At 40.6% G+C, this 15,890-nt stretch overlaps 2 protein-coding genes across 6 annotated transcripts in view; one reads left to right on the top strand and one right to left on the bottom strand.

Annotated features, from left to right (window-relative positions):
- entpd8 (ectonucleoside triphosphate diphosphohydrolase 8) overlaps positions 1-12,865 on the bottom strand; it is a 17,762-nt gene extending 4,897 nt beyond the window's left edge. The window contains exons 1-7 of one of the 5 annotated variants that reach the window (XM_024427686.2): positions 12,782-12,839; positions 3,637-3,776; positions 3,064-3,181; positions 2,465-2,615; positions 1,861-2,020; positions 886-1,116; positions 39-305 (exon numbers count right to left, since the gene is read on the bottom strand). In XM_024427686.2, the coding sequence (XP_024283454.1) occupies positions 39-305; positions 886-1,116; positions 1,861-2,020; positions 2,465-2,615; positions 3,064-3,181; positions 3,637-3,776; positions 12,782-12,788 (1,074 nt within the window). In that variant the 5' untranslated portion in view covers positions 12,789-12,839. Of the gene's footprint in view, positions 1-38; positions 306-885; positions 1,117-1,860; positions 2,021-2,464; positions 2,616-3,063; positions 3,182-3,636; positions 3,790-4,681; positions 5,069-12,781 lie in introns of those variants that run through there. The other 4 variants (XM_024427688.2, XM_024427687.2, XM_024427689.2 and 1 more) reach the window with 4 other exon arrangements.
- Positions 12,185-15,890, top strand: trub2 (TruB pseudouridine (psi) synthase family member 2). The gene is made up of 8 exons (XM_024427690.2): positions 12,185-12,476; positions 13,101-13,238; positions 13,401-13,475; positions 13,626-13,687; positions 13,828-13,909; positions 14,018-14,090; positions 14,350-14,486; positions 15,292-15,890. The coding sequence occupies exons 1-8, from the start codon at positions 12,359-12,361 to the stop codon at positions 15,633-15,635; spliced, it is 1,029 nt and encodes a 342-aa protein (XP_024283458.1). The 5' UTR covers positions 12,185-12,358; the 3' UTR covers positions 15,636-15,890.

The raw sequence follows: 15,890 nt of genomic DNA, 5'->3' as shown, positions 1-15,890 counted from the left end.
TTGAGTGGGCTTTGCGTAGATATAGGATGAACACTCACAAAGAAGTCGCCACTGACTGGGGGCTGGTATACCCCGTTGAAGCCACAGTCAGGAGCCAGGGAGCAGTCAGTCAGGTTCATGATTTTCTTCATCTGGTTGAGACACTGCAGTGCCTCACTGGTCCCTGTGAAGGTCACCTCTGAGGCTGGGTCAAAGGTCACAGGTCTGGCAACGCAGGGGGAGTCATAGAGGTCACCCAGAGTCAGGGTTATGTTGTAGCCCAGGTGGTAGCAGGGGTGCTTGACTGGGCGGGTAGACCCACTCATCTAAGAGAGGAGGAAGTTTGCTTGAATCAAAAGAAAAACAGCCCTTTAAACAGCCATAAAATGCTTCTGACTCAACTGAGAAGCATTCAGTCAAACAGATTTTGGGGAATTAGATTGGCCCAAAGATATTTATCATGTGCTTTAAAGCTGGAATCCATAGCGGTGAAACTGCCACGTCTGTTTGCGATAACAACAAAGTGGCTACTTTAAACAACGAACATTGTTTTTCCCCCTCGGACACCATTGCACGTGCAATAAAACAGCAGAGTATGCACTATGATTATTTTTACCACGATGCAGGATGCTCCTCTGACCAGTTACAATTTTTTAAAATCTAAAAACAATAATAAATGCACCTGAGGCATCCAGTGGCGCTGTTTCAACTTATGCAGATCTTAGCTTTAAAGAAGGCCTGGGTAAAGCCAAAACACTATTGCCTGTTTACACGTTTCTATTCCTGAAAACTGGTTTTATATCGACATGTAGGGGAAGTTTACCTGGCATTTTTACAGTACCCAAAACCATTCTGCAATTTCTTTGAGTCATATCTAACAGGTGACCAGACAACTACTCACAGTACCTTCAGTAGATTAACCCGTAGCTGCCTCATGGCCTGTTCCTTGCCATAGCACAGGTAGCTGTGTGTGTACACCTCATATTGGTAACCATAGAGCTTGGGTCCCAGGGCGGAGGCAGGGTCCTGTACCGGTTGGCCGGGGGTAAAGGATATCTGGGTAGAAGAACCTCCCATGTCCAGTGCGCCCCAGATCTTCCTTCCTTTAGGGCTCACCCATTCTCCCTCAAAGGTGTGCTGCTCAGGAGAAGTACAAATACTGTATGTTAGCTATAATGTTAAGCTGCAAAGATCTGCAATTCACCATTATAACAAGCTTTTACAGTGGTTATAAATGGTACTACTACTGTATATCCACAAACCTCTGTTAATTTTGCCTAAACAAGGTTGACACCATTCGGGTGTGTGTGTGTGTGTGGGTGCGTGTGCGCGTTCCCTATATTTGTATTCATATTTTTTATTGATCCCCATTAGCCAATGCAGAAGCTTCTCTTCCTGGGGTCCAGCGAAATTAAGGCAGTTTAATGTTCATGTTAAAAACATTACAATACAGTCACAGATTTCACAACACACTGTGTGCCCTAAGGCCCCTACTCCACCACTACCACATATCTACAGTACTAAATCCATGTGTATGTATAGTGCGTATGTTATCGTGTATGTGTGTGAGTGTGTATGCATGTGTCTGTGCCAATGTTTGTGTTCCTTCACAGTCCCTGCTGTTCCATATGGTGTTTTTTTAATATGTTTTTTAAATCAAATTTTACTGCTTGTGTCAGTTACTTGATGTGGAATAGAGTTCCATGTAGTCATGGCTCTATGTGGTATTGTGTGCCTCCCATAGTCTGTTCTGTACTTGGGGACTGTGAAGAGACCTCTTGTGGCATGTCTTGTGGGGTATGTATGGGTGGCCAAGCTATGTGCAAGTAGTTTAGACAGACAGCTTGGTGCATTCAACATGTCAATACCTCTCATACACACCTTGATGAAGCTCTCTTGTAGATAGTTGATGGTGATCCATCCGTAAGCCCCTTCCTCCATCCCAGATAGGATCCGTGCCCCCCGGAAGTCAAAGGGATACCCCTGGATCACCTTGGTTACCTGCTCCAACACCTGATAAGACTGGGTGTGATTCTGTAGCCTGAGGAGAGGAAAATATTCAGCCACTCTTACCGGACAATGAAAGTAGATTTCATAAATGCTACTTTATTATTAAAACCAAGTTCTGCAGCCTGAAATAGCATACATCACCCAGTCATAATGTACAGGAGGTTAAATACACTCAGAAAAAAGGGTTCCAAAAGCTTTGTGGTTTCAGGTAGAGCCCTCTGTGGAAAGGGTTTTACATGGAACCCAAAAGGGATCTTCCTGGAACCAAAATGGTTCTTCAAAAAGGGTCTCCTATGGGGACAGCCGAAGAACTGTTATAGGTTCTAGATAGCACCTTTTTATTCTTAGAGTGTAGTCACCACATAGATTAGTGGGAGGTTTTCCTTGCACATTCATTCATAAAGTCGTAGTATTGGGATGAGGTAAATGAAAATGATTACACCTATCAAGATAACACCGGGCAGTCTCGGCTTACTGCAAGAGTCGCATGCCAGCGGTAGCACCAAGGTACACAGGAGTTTCCCTCTGCTGGTTTGCAGGGACGGCTGCCAGTGCACTTTCCAGGCACTTCCTCAGACTGAGCCCTGCACCAGGTGGGTCCTGGGCATAGCTAGAGATGCCATCTCCTATGGACAAGCAGGGGACAGGGGTGTGAGTCACTGGTATATTTTTTTATGTGACAACCATTACTGGGTGGTACTGGGTGATTTGTCTTGGCCCTTGCGATCAAGCTGCCATGAAAATAGGTGTAAGATGACTTAAGGGCATATTCTAACTTCTACCTTCTAGGGGCAAATCCTATCTACTCTCCCATTGACATCAATTTTGATTGACAAATTCTGGTAACTTTCCCAAAATCCCAGATGAGGAACTCCAGGTTGGAGGCTGCCCCTGCAGCTTATTCCCTCTACATTCCAAAACCTGGGAATTTTGGGAAAGTTACTGGAATTTTTAAACCTTAACGTCATTGCATGACTAAGTGAAGATTCGCCTTACGTAGAAGTTAGTATTCACCCCTAAGAAATCAAATAATAGAGTAGTAATAATGGTTCACTGACAGCACTCAGCACTGACCGTCAACATCACAAACCAGCATCTGTGACACCACCCCAGTGTTGTTTTCTTTGTTGCCAGGCCAATGGTACATGTAGAGAGAAGTGTGTGTGGATCCAGCATCGAACACCATCCCATACTGAAGGACACACAGAGACAGAGAAGTCAAATACCAACAGACAGAGAAAAACTAAGAGTACCTCGTCCTTACTGGGACCATCTCATAAATATACATTTTTCATAAAGTCCCATATTAATGTTTTTGACATTTTTGAGTACCTACTTTCCCATATTATTGTTGAATATTGTCCCATATTGGGAGCTTGACAGGGGCCCTGTTGCATCCTGTGAGGTATGTGCTTTGTGAAGTAACATTGATGTCTGGGAAATGATGAAGGAAATGTGATATCCAAACGGGTCAAGGGTGGAATTAGGAGGGAACGCATTGGAACGGTGTTCCCAAAGTCAAATGATTTCAACATGAAAAACGTCGATTTTTAAGGTGGATTTTAGGATTTTACATGGGTGAGTTCCCAGAGTGAATATTCCCCAATTACTGTAGTTACAATCCAGGTAACAGTTTTTCTTCATCACCTGCATGCGATGGGGGAGATCCACCAAGTGGTGCTGAACTAATGTGAGGATTAGAGCGATGATGCCCACGCATCCCATCACTACCACCACTGCAGCCAGCGCAACCTGTTTCCCCATTGACAGCTTCATTCCAAACACACCTGTAAGCCCACTCTCCCGGACACACACACACACACACGCACACACATACACACAGAGTAAATTACACTTTGGTCTTGTTTTTATGCCACCATCGCGAAAGAGAACATCTGTTTTACCAGGGACATCTTCATTCCAAACACACGTAAGCCCACTCTACCGGTCAAACATACACACACATGGCAAATTTGTTGAGAACTAATCAACTGTCTCTCTAAAATCAATCTTTTGATTATAAAAACAAATTACACTGGAGTTTTTTTTCTTCATGCCATCAGTGTGAAATATTACATTGTCATCGATCTTCATTCATAAATATAACATTATTTATAACATTATAACAGTACTAGTTTCTATAAATAAGCACAATGTACACAGTCTATCCCAAAATAATGTATATCTTATCTGATGTATCTGCTTTATTTGATCAGATTCTTATCAGACTCGTTACAGAGTTGGCAAGGACAAATATATATATATATATATTCTGATTCAGATTTTACCACAGCAATTGTGAGTGTAATGTATTTATGCCACTTGTCTCCTATGCCACTGTCTCCTCTTCTCCAAAGGTGTAAAGAACTGACAAAGACTATTGTACATTATGTGATCTTAAAATGCTGTCTGTACATCCAAAATGTACATGTCGCTTAACAGTATAGTTTTGTCTTGGTTTACTGCATAGTGCTATTATAAAGATGTTAACATGAGAGAATTTTGCCTAACATATTGAACAGATAATGCTGCCTTTGAAATAACCATGAAAGACAAATAGGAGCAGTGACTGACTAGTAGTCAACCATTAACAGAGAAAGCCCCTGAACTCTTCTATTAAAACATGAGATGACGACAGGAGTTTTCCACTTGATCCTCCAAGGTCCAACATGGTCAAAACAACTGGACTTACCCTCACAGAAGTTTCTTCTCTGTGATCTCTTCTCTCTGACCCCCAGGTCAAATTAGAAACAGATGCGTTACCTTAGAAATGTTTTGCAAGATCTTACACTGACCAGAGTATAGGCGTTCTCCCCCTTTCTCTTGTGCTCTCACTGACTATCACTTACGCACTCTCTCTCTCTCACTCTTTCCCTCCCTACCTCACGTATCCCTAATAAACTCACACTCTCTCTCTTCCTCCCAAGATCTGATACACTGTACAATTTGTCATCTTTCTTCCTCAAGTGGTAGGCTGAAATGTAATGTTAGAGCCCTCACAGCTACTCACGAATTTGAATACATTGAATATGTGGACATTTGAAGTATGTGATGTCTCATGCTTGACGTAATGCTGACAATGCTGCCTTTGAAATAACCATGAAAGACAAATGTTTGAGCGTTCAACACTTGACTTTGCACTTGCACACAGGGCAGGTCTCTTATCTTTACTGAAACCACTAACAAGATACTGTCTCTTATCTTTACTGAAACCACTAAAACCAAGCCCTACCCTCAGGGTCAATACATTCCTCAATAGAGCCCCACAGTGGAGGTGTCATGATACCCATAAAACCTATCGGTCAAACAGGGAAAAGGTTCCAATCGTTTTTCCACCATAACTTTTTCCCCATAGCTAATTTATGAAACACGTTTTGATAACCATGTAAATCTCTCTCGGACAAGTTGACTTTTATCAATATATTTGCCTCTATTTACTCTCAAATTCAAAAATGCTAATTAGCATTAAAGTAGACATTATGCAAGACTACAAATCCCTGCAAGCTCCAAAGTAGACATTATGCAAGACTACAAATCCCTGCAAGCTTCTGCATGTCATCTCGAGCTGACACGTTTGCTAGCAGGTATTGTGTCAACTTAAAACTTGCACAAGAAAGTTCACAGAATTGTGAATTTAAAGAAATGTAGCTAGTTGATTAATTACAACATTTTGTTAATATGATATAGTTAATCCAGAGATTATTACCTTTGCCTCAAGTCGTCAGACTCATCCAGATCATGATGGCATTTGTAGTTCTTCACATTAGCAGCTAATTAGCATTTCATTTTTGGGTGGTAAATACAGGCGAATATATTGATAAAAGTCACTTTGTCCTAGAGAGATTTACACTGTTATCAAAACATCACGCCAGGGTAGGCCTACATGAAACACAGCCCTTATTTTAAGTGTTCCTAAAATCCCTTATGTGAAAAATGAATGGTGGAAAAACTATTGGAACCATTTCCTTGTTTGACCGCTAGGTTTGATAGGTATTATGACTCATACTGTGGTACTCTATAGGTGCTCACCAGATTAGTGCCATAGGAGCAACACTGAGGATTAAAATGTCAACAAAACAAGCACAGGTGACAAAACATTTTTCTCTGTTATTTCGAGATGAGCTAAACATGCAGCAAGAGGAGAGAAATGGTCTACAAAGCTGGCCATATCAATATTTGTATGTTGATGTTTCTGAAATGATATTTGGCTGTAAAGGCTAGCATGAGGGACAAGTATCTAGCCACAATGAGGTTTGTTTAGAGAAAGGTCAGCTAACCTTGTAAGCTACCTAGGCATAATTAACTAGCTAGCTACTAGCTAGTTTAAATCCTCTCACGATTGTAAAGCTAACCTTTAATTTTACCTAAAATGTTAGCTGTGTTTGCCACACAAGCTTATCCAGAGTCAGTGATACATGAAGCAGCCATGTACTATTAGTGGGAGGTTTTCTATTTATGGGAACTGCAATAATTTTGCTAGAAACTTTGCTCAAATAAAGGAAATAAAATAAAATTAACCTCATAAAATGTCACCTGTAATGCTCATCTCCTGTAGCCTAATTCTCCTTTATTAGTACCTCGATAACACAGCTTGGATTTACACTAAACAATTTTATATGTCAGCACTTACAGGGCATGTACAAAATCTAGTATATGGTTTGCCTCATATACATTGTCTACTGGTATCATTTTAAATTGAGAAAATACACTGAGTATACCAAACATTACAAACACCATTCTAATATTGAGTTTTCAATACATTTCAATACATTCAATACATGCTTACATTTTTTGTCTTTCCCATTCATGCTCTAAATGGCACACGTACACAATCCATGTCCCAATTGTCTCAAGCCTTAAAAATCATTCTTGAACCTGTCTTTTACAGTCTCCTCCCCTTCATCTATGCTGATTGAAGTGTATTTAACAAGTGACATCAATAAGGGATCATAGCTTTCACCTGGATTTACCTGGTCAGTTTATGTAATGTAAAGATCAGGTGTTCTTAATATTTGTATACTCAGTGTATAGCTCAACATGTAAACAATGTGTGAGTTCAGCTATTCTCTGCCTCAGATGACAGATGCACATACGCCCAGTAATGCCACCATACTGTAGGCCTATGGCTGCATTGGTGATGCATGCCAAATGATAAGCTGCTAAATGGATTCACATAGCTGACATAATGAGAGAAGGTGACAGTCAAATAAAACAGATTTGAGATCTTACAAATAGACAAAAAGGAAATGTTCAATTGAGAATACAACACATAAACACAGACACATTATAGACAGAACCCCCTCCCCTATTTATTGCAGATTGTGATATGTGATTAATCAACAGACACTGGTTACTTTTGAATAATAGTTTAACATTTAAAACAAGGTTAAACACTTTACTTCAAAGAATTAACACTTCATCACTTCAAAACATACAAATAAGCTAACTCGTATGTAAAGATTAGACATCTTAGTCGAAACAACAATAGATAATTAAGTGGTAAGTAGACTATAATTACTGAAGCATAATTTCAAGTGAACAAAAAAACTCCATACCAGTGGTGGCCAACCTTGCTCCACTGATCCCTGATCTACTAGGTGAGCCGACTTCTTTTCCAGCCCAGCAAAAGCACACTTGATTATATACTCATTAAATTTGATAAGTTAAATCAGCTGTGTTATTGCTGGGCTGAAACAGAACCCTGCACACCACAAGCAGGGTTGGCCTGCTCCAATTGTAATAGGTTTATACATTGTGTGTGATGTTTAACTATATTTTTGTATACAACATTTGCTAACATAGGTAGGCCTACACATATAACCCATGGCATATAGGATATATCCTTAGTCTCTAGGGACATTCATTGGGACCTCTCTCTTCATCTGCCTTCAACAACTTTCCATTTCTAAGGACCGAAACCATCACAAAGAAACAGGCATTATACACAAATTAGAGAGCACTCTATATTATGTTGCTATTATCTCTCTGTCCTCAAAGATTTCCCCTCTAGGGGCTGAAACTAGAGAATCTTTACGTAATGTCCTCCCACAAAATTACCTGCCCTATCCAGTAGCCTACACTCTCCCTTTAAATGACAGATGGATCTGCAATTTCACCCAATTTTCCATGGCTGTTATCTACAAATGCACTTGGAGACTGTGTTTTTAATTTACAATGATTACATCAAGATAGCTAACTAATAGGAAGTTAGCACCTTTTTTTCTAAGAGTGTAGCTGTTACTCGGCTGTCCCCATAGCAGTACACTTTGAAAACCCCTTTTTGGCTTCATGAAGAACCCTTTCCACAGAGGGTTCCAAAAGGATTCTACCTGAAACCAAAAATGGTTCTACCTGGAACCAAAAATGGCTATCCTATGGGGACAGCTGAAGAACCCTTTTAGAACCCTTTTTCTACGAGTGTAGCTTGATGACATTTGTATTTATTTTTTGCATTGTATTTCATCTTAATTTAACCAGGTAGGACAGTTGAGAACAAGTTCTCATTTACAACTGCGACCTGGGCGGGATAAAGCAAAGCAGAGTTACACGTGGGATAAATAAACGTACAGTCAATAACACAATAGAAAAAAATCTATATACAGTGTGTGCAAATGAGGAAAGATTAGGGAGGTAAAGCATTAAATAGGCCGTAGTGGCAAAATAATTACAATATTGCAATTAAACACTGGAGTGATATATGTGCAGAAGATGAATGTGCAAGTGGAGATACTGGGGTGCAAAGGAGCAAAAAAATAACAATTTAATTAACTTAGCTAAACAGTGTGTACAGTTAGCTAGCTAGCAGCTAATTTTAGTTAGCCAACAATGTGACCTACAGCTATCTAACTAGCTAATAATATATTGTATTTTAACATTTTAAAAGTGTATTTATTTACCTGAATTGTTTTTCCCACTGCCTCTGTTTTTTGTGTCCTTACAAAAACAAAATGGTGGTCAAACTTCACAATATTTTCAGGGTTTGCGAAGCGCAGCCAGCAGCCACGTGGACAAGTGGAGACAAGGAAAAAAGTGTTTGTCATCAGAGCGGTTTAGAACGTGTTGTAACGTTTGACTTTGGTGGATATAACGTTTTGTAAAGAAAACTTGTCCACTTCAAATACACTATTAATACATTTTCCCCATGTGTCCATAGTTTGGTTTGTGTAGTTTCTCAAAAGAGTTGGGTTACATGTGAAAGTTTTGATATATTCACATATGCAATGTTTCATCACATAATACTGTTTGTTGATAGTGTGCTTCGCAGAGCTTTGCATGTTGTTTCAGAAGTCAGTGTGATGAATGAAACCTTTGTTTTCTGAGCCAAGGACAGTGATCTTGACAGCCTTCATGGGCCACACAACAAACTGTAGTAGAGTAGGCACAGACAGCACAGTGTGAAAGCAGGGGCACAGACAGCACACTGTGAAAGAGGAGGCACAGATAGCACACTGTGAAAGTGGAGGCACAGACAGCACACTGCAGAGGTGGCACAGACACCACACTGTGAAAGAGAGGGCACAGACAACAATTCACTTTACACTGAAAACACTCCGATATAACTTGTATGGAGATATCAATGTTATGTAACTTGACAAATAAATAAATGCCCATCGTTTGTTGCTATGGCAATGGCCCTCTGGACTCCGAGCACCTGTGTGAGCACCCTCTCCCATGTCTTTTCTCCACACTCACTTTTTGCTCCCTGATTAGTCCGTTACAAAAACTTACCTCTGGCCTGTGCCTCCCACACAAAGACTGCAACCCATCAGAGTCAATTATAAATTAACGTTTAGGATTTATAATGTTTAGGTGTGAATAAAACCTATCAATAATCAATAATTACAGATCAGTTCACAGAATACCTATGCTCAATTCAATTGTGCGGCATTACAGAAACGTGATAATTTGCACAAACATACTCAGTAATGCACGCACGTTACACACACACACAAGTTGCTTTGGAGTTGGAGTGATCGGTGGTTCCTTTCTTCATACCCATTTGAATAATTAAGAACTATTTGCACTAAGTCTGTATCAATCACCAAATCTCAGGACATTACCTGAAGCCCCATAGAACACTACCACTGAAGTTTCACAGATCTAGTGTTGCGAAACTGGAAATCCATAACTGGGATTTCTGGAAACACTGAGAATTTGGGGAAAGTTACCAGATTTTTGCAACCTTACATTACATAACATTACTGGGCTACTGAAATTCCTTAGGACATTACCGCTGAAGCTCCATGGTTAGGCTAGTGCTGGAGGCTAGTTGAGTCGACTCCTCTGACACAAGCATACAGTTTGATATTTGTGGATACAATGTCACATATAGCACTGGACACAGGGTAGGCGGTATCATCTTTATATTTTTTGTACTAATTATGCATTGAGTGTTCTGTGTGTTTTATTATAATGTTTCTAATTAAAGAGACATTGGGGGCGCGGCATTGCTGCCAGACCCCGAGCTCACCTGCGTGAATTTTTTTGTTTTGTTTATAGTTATATCTGGGGGTGCAACTTTCACTGGGAACAGGGGGGACATGTACCCCTCACATTCTGAAATACCATTTTTGTCCCTCCAGTTTTATAAATTGGAATGTGATACAAAATGAGGCAACTGTGTGCTTTAGGACCATTCGGAAGACTCTGAGCGGTCGGGTAGGCTGTTTTGAGTGTTTATCAGACTGGATAATAAAAAATAAAAAACATCAATAATACAACAAAAAAAATGGTTGGTGAATAACATTGCAGCTTAGAAACAAGAACTTACAATTCATTCCAAACACAAAGTCTGCATGTCACGACTTCCGCTGAAGTCGGCCCCTCTCCTTGTTCGGGCTCCATTTTTCACATTTCCATTTGTTTTGTCTTGTTCCATACACACCTGGTTTTCATTCCGTAATCACACTGCATGTATTTAGTCCTCTGTTCCCCTCCATGTCTTTGCGTGAAATTGTTTCGTGTTACGTGGTTATCGTTACGCGCCAGACTGGGTTTCATGGTTCTGTGTCTTTTGCACAGTTTGTTTATTTTGGTATTTACAGTGTCTTGTATTGAACATTATTCGCGCCTTGCACTTTTGCCTTGTGGGCTGGAGTTTTTTTAAGAAGCTGCATTCTTCTGTTATTTTTTATCTCCTGCCATAATAAAGTGTGCGCTTGTTCAATACTCCCTGCTCTCCTGCACCTGACTTCTCCACCAGCAACGCACAGCCATAACACCCCATTTCAGGACATGAGTATATGCTAAGCACAAATATTGCTGTAGCGATGCTACACTTCTAAAGCCAAAGTTGCGCACCTGGTTATATCGTTAAAATTAGTTTAGTTTTGTTTCAATCCAAGTGCGTCGCAAATTTGAAAGTGGATTGTACACACTCTCTTTAATAAATGGATCACTAGTCACTTTAATAATGTTTACATATCTTGCATTACTCATCTCATATGTTTACAGTGGCGGATTTAGGTATAGGCGACATGGGCAGCCGCCCGGGGCGGCATCTTCCCGGGGGCGGCATACAAAAACATTTGGAATGGTGACATTTGCGCAATCAATTTTCTATCGCTCATTTGCATGTCACGTCAGTGATATGTCACCATATGGGACTGTGGATCAATTAACCTTGTCGGAGTGGGTGCCCTGATTCTAGTTTGTGAGCTAGGCACAAAAGTGGGGGTTCGCCAAGGGAGCCATACAAGCTAGAACCGCCACTGTATGTACAGTATATACTGTATTTTAAACCATCTATTGCATTTTGACGATGCAGCTCAATCATTGCTCATTGATATATTTAGATGTATATATTCTTATTCCATTCCTTTATTAGGTAGTTGTTGTGGAATTGTTAGATTACTTGTTAGATATTGCTGCACTGTCGAACTAGAAGCACAGGCATTTCGCTACACTCGCAATAACATCTGCTAACCATGTGTATGTGACCAATAAAATGTGATTTGATGTGTGATCTTCTTAATCCTAATCGCCATAATGAACAATAAAGTTTTATTATTTTCTATTATTTTGATAACTCTAACTCTAACATTTATTTATTTGGGTTTAGGTTAAATAAATACAATTCAATTTAAATTCAATTCAAGGGCTTTATTGGCATAGGAAACATTTGTTAACCTGTTAAGCCTCCCCCCTACTTTTTCGGAAATTCGTGAAGTAACTACTCCAGCTCGTTAGGTGGCAGTGTTCTGGAATATCGAAGTCACGTCTACGCATTAGGTCCACATGTTGACATTGTCGAGATGTGAAACATTGCCAGGTTGGAACTGCGTTTATGTGAAATTTGACGAAGTGTAGCGTTATTTAACACCGTTTATGGGTAACAAATGCTGGACAATATTTGTTGAGATCTAGTGTCATGGCGAGGCCATCTGTTCGCGTGTTTCATAAACTAGAGGGATTGTTTTCCATTTACAAACCCCCCGGTGTCCACTGGAAACTCGTCCGGGATACCATCGAGACAAACCTGCTCAAAGGTACTGTAACGTTACTGACACTAGCATTTACTTTTGCACTACAAATGCAACATAATCCCCCATGTTGTTATTTTGATAATTACATGCTTAATTGTAGTTTGATTAATCAGGCTGTAATACACAATGAATTGGTATATTCAGCCTGGAAATAATGCCTGTAAAATCGTGTAAATGTAACGTTACCTTACAAGCCTGAATGTTGAAAAAAAAAATACATTTAAGCTTACTCTACCTGTTGTCTGTGCGGTTTGCACTATAGCTGCTCGTAATTTGAGACAAAATATCCACAGGAAAGTATTGCTTACCCGACATTTTAGAGAGCCGGTCATGTTTAGTAGTAACGTTATGAGTTGCTACTGCTGTTACCTACTGGGTTTACCACTTGACAAGAAATGCCAGCAAGGGATTTCCTGTCACATGTCCAGTTCATTAACAGCAGTGCAGTTACATTTCTAGTCATTTAGCAGATTATCCAGGGTGACTTAGTAGCAAGAGCATACATTTTCATAAAAAATATTTGTCCTGGTCCCGCTGGGAATCGAACCCACTACCCTGGCATTTCAACCACCATGCTCTACTAACTGAGTCAGACGGGACCGATGATGATGCAATCTCTTTCCAAAGGGATAAATGCTGCCCCTCCTCCAGCCCCTCGTCAGCGGGTCCAGTTCCTGGCTGAGTCCACCAGTGTTGTGGCTGAGGGTTCCAATGAGCTCACCTTGTCTGCAGCCTCTGTCCCAGCTCTGGCTCATCACCCTCTGGGTATGTTCAGGTTCACTGTACAATCACTTCCAAGTCTTTCATGACCTGTCCCTTACACAACCTATAAGTGTGTTCACTTGTATTTTAAAGGTGAGGCTCTCCATATCGTAATGATGCTGGATCTGTGTGAATTCAATAACAGTCTTACTGTTTTCTTGTCAGTGAGTGGACCTGATTTCCAGCATATAGGAGTAGGAGTGGGACATCGCCTGGACGTATTCTCCTCTGGAGTTCTAGGTGGGACTTTCTGTCATGTCCTCCAAATTACAAAAAATTATATATATTGCTGAGGGATATGCTCATTTGAACCACATCGGGCCTGCATTACTGCACCGATATAAGTTTTCATGTTTGATCATGTACATCATGGCATCTGTTTCTCCTCAGTTCTAGGTGTTGGCCAGTCAAACAAGGCTCTGACTGATCTCTACAGATCTCATGTCACTAGAGTAAGCGTTCATCTCTATTTATGTTACAAGTAAAAGAGCATACAGTTTATTGGAGGTGGAAAATCCATATGGCATCATTCTGATAGAATGCTGAGATTGCCATGATGCATTTCTTGTTCAACTTTCGATCATTTATTCAGGATTATACATTGGAAGGTGAATTGGGGATGGCCACAGATAATTTCTCTCACACAGGCCGCCTCATAGAGAGGACCACATATGGTAGGTACAGCAGCACTTTATTTTTTTGCCTTTCACCTTATTGAAATAAATACAGAATCTATAAAAACATTATCTTGACTGTGTAGCAACCCTTGACATGCCTTCCAGATCACATTACACGGGACAAGCTGGAGAGAGTCCTGGCCATGATGCAAGGATCCAATCAGAAGGCCCTGCTCACGTACGTCCACCCTTCATTCTAGTTCTGTGGTCCACCTCTTATCCCTCTCTGTTCACCTTACTTTATCTACTCACTGAACCAAGGTATATTGCAATTAGAGCATTCCCATAGACCTGTACCAATTCAACCCCATTACTTACCAAACTAATGCTGTGATATAAGTGCCAGTCAGTTGTTGTCTGTGCCAGTGAAAGCTTATTTGTTATTTTTGCTATACCTAGTGTGTGGAGCAGTGTAGGATAACTGTTTGTTCTGGCAGGTACTCTAAGGTGGACATGAGTACCCAGGGGGCCTATGAGCTGGCTGTGAAGGGGGAACTGCGTCCCGACGGGAAGTCTCCCCCTATTATGACAGGCCTGCGTTTATTACACTTCCAACCACCCCATTTTACCTTGGGTAAATGTATTGCCACCTCCAGTTTCACCTGTACAACACCCTGCTAGATAGACACTTGATCACACACAAAGACACAGGGACACACTCACATGCAATAGGACATGGCACATGGCTCTTTCTAACTGATGAACTGCAACAGACACCCCGTTGCATTAGATATGTATCCGGTATTCTTGAATAGTGGGGCAATTCCATGATGACAGTGACACTGAGACTGATTTTTCACTTTAAAATGTATGCCAAACCAAAACCAATGATTACAAAGTTAAACAAGCCATACAACTATGCACAAGAACTACAGTATAAATAGTTCAACGTAGTTCTTGTGCATAGTTGTATGGCTTGTTTAACTTTGCAATCATTGGTTTTTGTTTGACATACAGTTATGTTACCGTGGAACTGCCCAGTGCTTAATTCAATTTATACACTTGACACTCTTTTCCCAATACATGTGTAAATATTGTACTATAAATCAAATCTGTTACTGTGGAATTGCCCAGTGCTCAATTAAATGTATACACTCCCCTCCCCCAATACATGTGTAAATATGGTACTATAAATTGTGCCTATCTGTATTATGCATATTTCTCAAATGGTAATTCTATTCTACTGCCATTTACTTTATGTTCATATTCTTATTTTTGTACTATTTCATATTGTTAATGCAATGTCAAAAAGGAGCCTGCAAGTAAGCATTTCGTTGGACAATGTATACCATGCGTGTCCCGTACATACGACTAATACAACTTGAAACTTGCTAATTCAGTTTTGTACATTTCATTAACCAGTTTTCTCACTCTCGCAGAGGTGCAGTGTTTGAATGAAACCCAGCGGTACCTGTGCAGAATCCTGCATGAAGTGGGCTTGGAGCTCCGCAGCACGGCCGTATGTAAGGGAGTGCGCCGCACTCGAGACGGGCCCTTCACCATACAACACGCCTTGACCCATCAACACTGGACTTCCCCAGATGTCATACAGGCCATCAGACAGTACCGCTCTTCCAGAAAGGCTAGCAAAGCCAAGCACACACAGCCAGGGAAGGATACAGGAACAGCCAGTCAGAGACAGGAGATGGCAGAGGAAGCAGCAGTCACTGGTGATTCCCACCGGTTACACTCTGTATTGACCTCAAAAGCATTTGGCTCTTGATGTCCTTGGAATAGATATCCTTGAAAGCTACATCAGCCTCAAAACATGCTGGTTTTAGTCAATGAAGATGTAGTCTCTGCCACAGGCTTTCACCTGACCTACGAGTGCGAAGCCTGGAGCCTAGGCCGATGTGGCTGTTGGAAAACCAATGATTTTTTCATATGCAATGTCTGCTTTCTTTAGGTCAATGTAAAAATGTATGACCAGTTTGTATTACTTAATGTCTGTTCTTTTAAATTAAAATATACCAAATTA

The sequence above is a fragment of the Oncorhynchus tshawytscha genome, linkage group LG07 (assembly GCF_018296145.1).
Source record: "Oncorhynchus tshawytscha isolate Ot180627B linkage group LG07, Otsh_v2.0, whole genome shotgun sequence".
Lineage (NCBI taxonomy): Eukaryota > Metazoa > Chordata > Actinopteri > Salmoniformes > Salmonidae > Oncorhynchus > Oncorhynchus tshawytscha.
The sequence above is the reverse complement of the archived record's forward strand: the minus strand, read 5'-3'. Positions and strand labels throughout refer to the sequence as shown.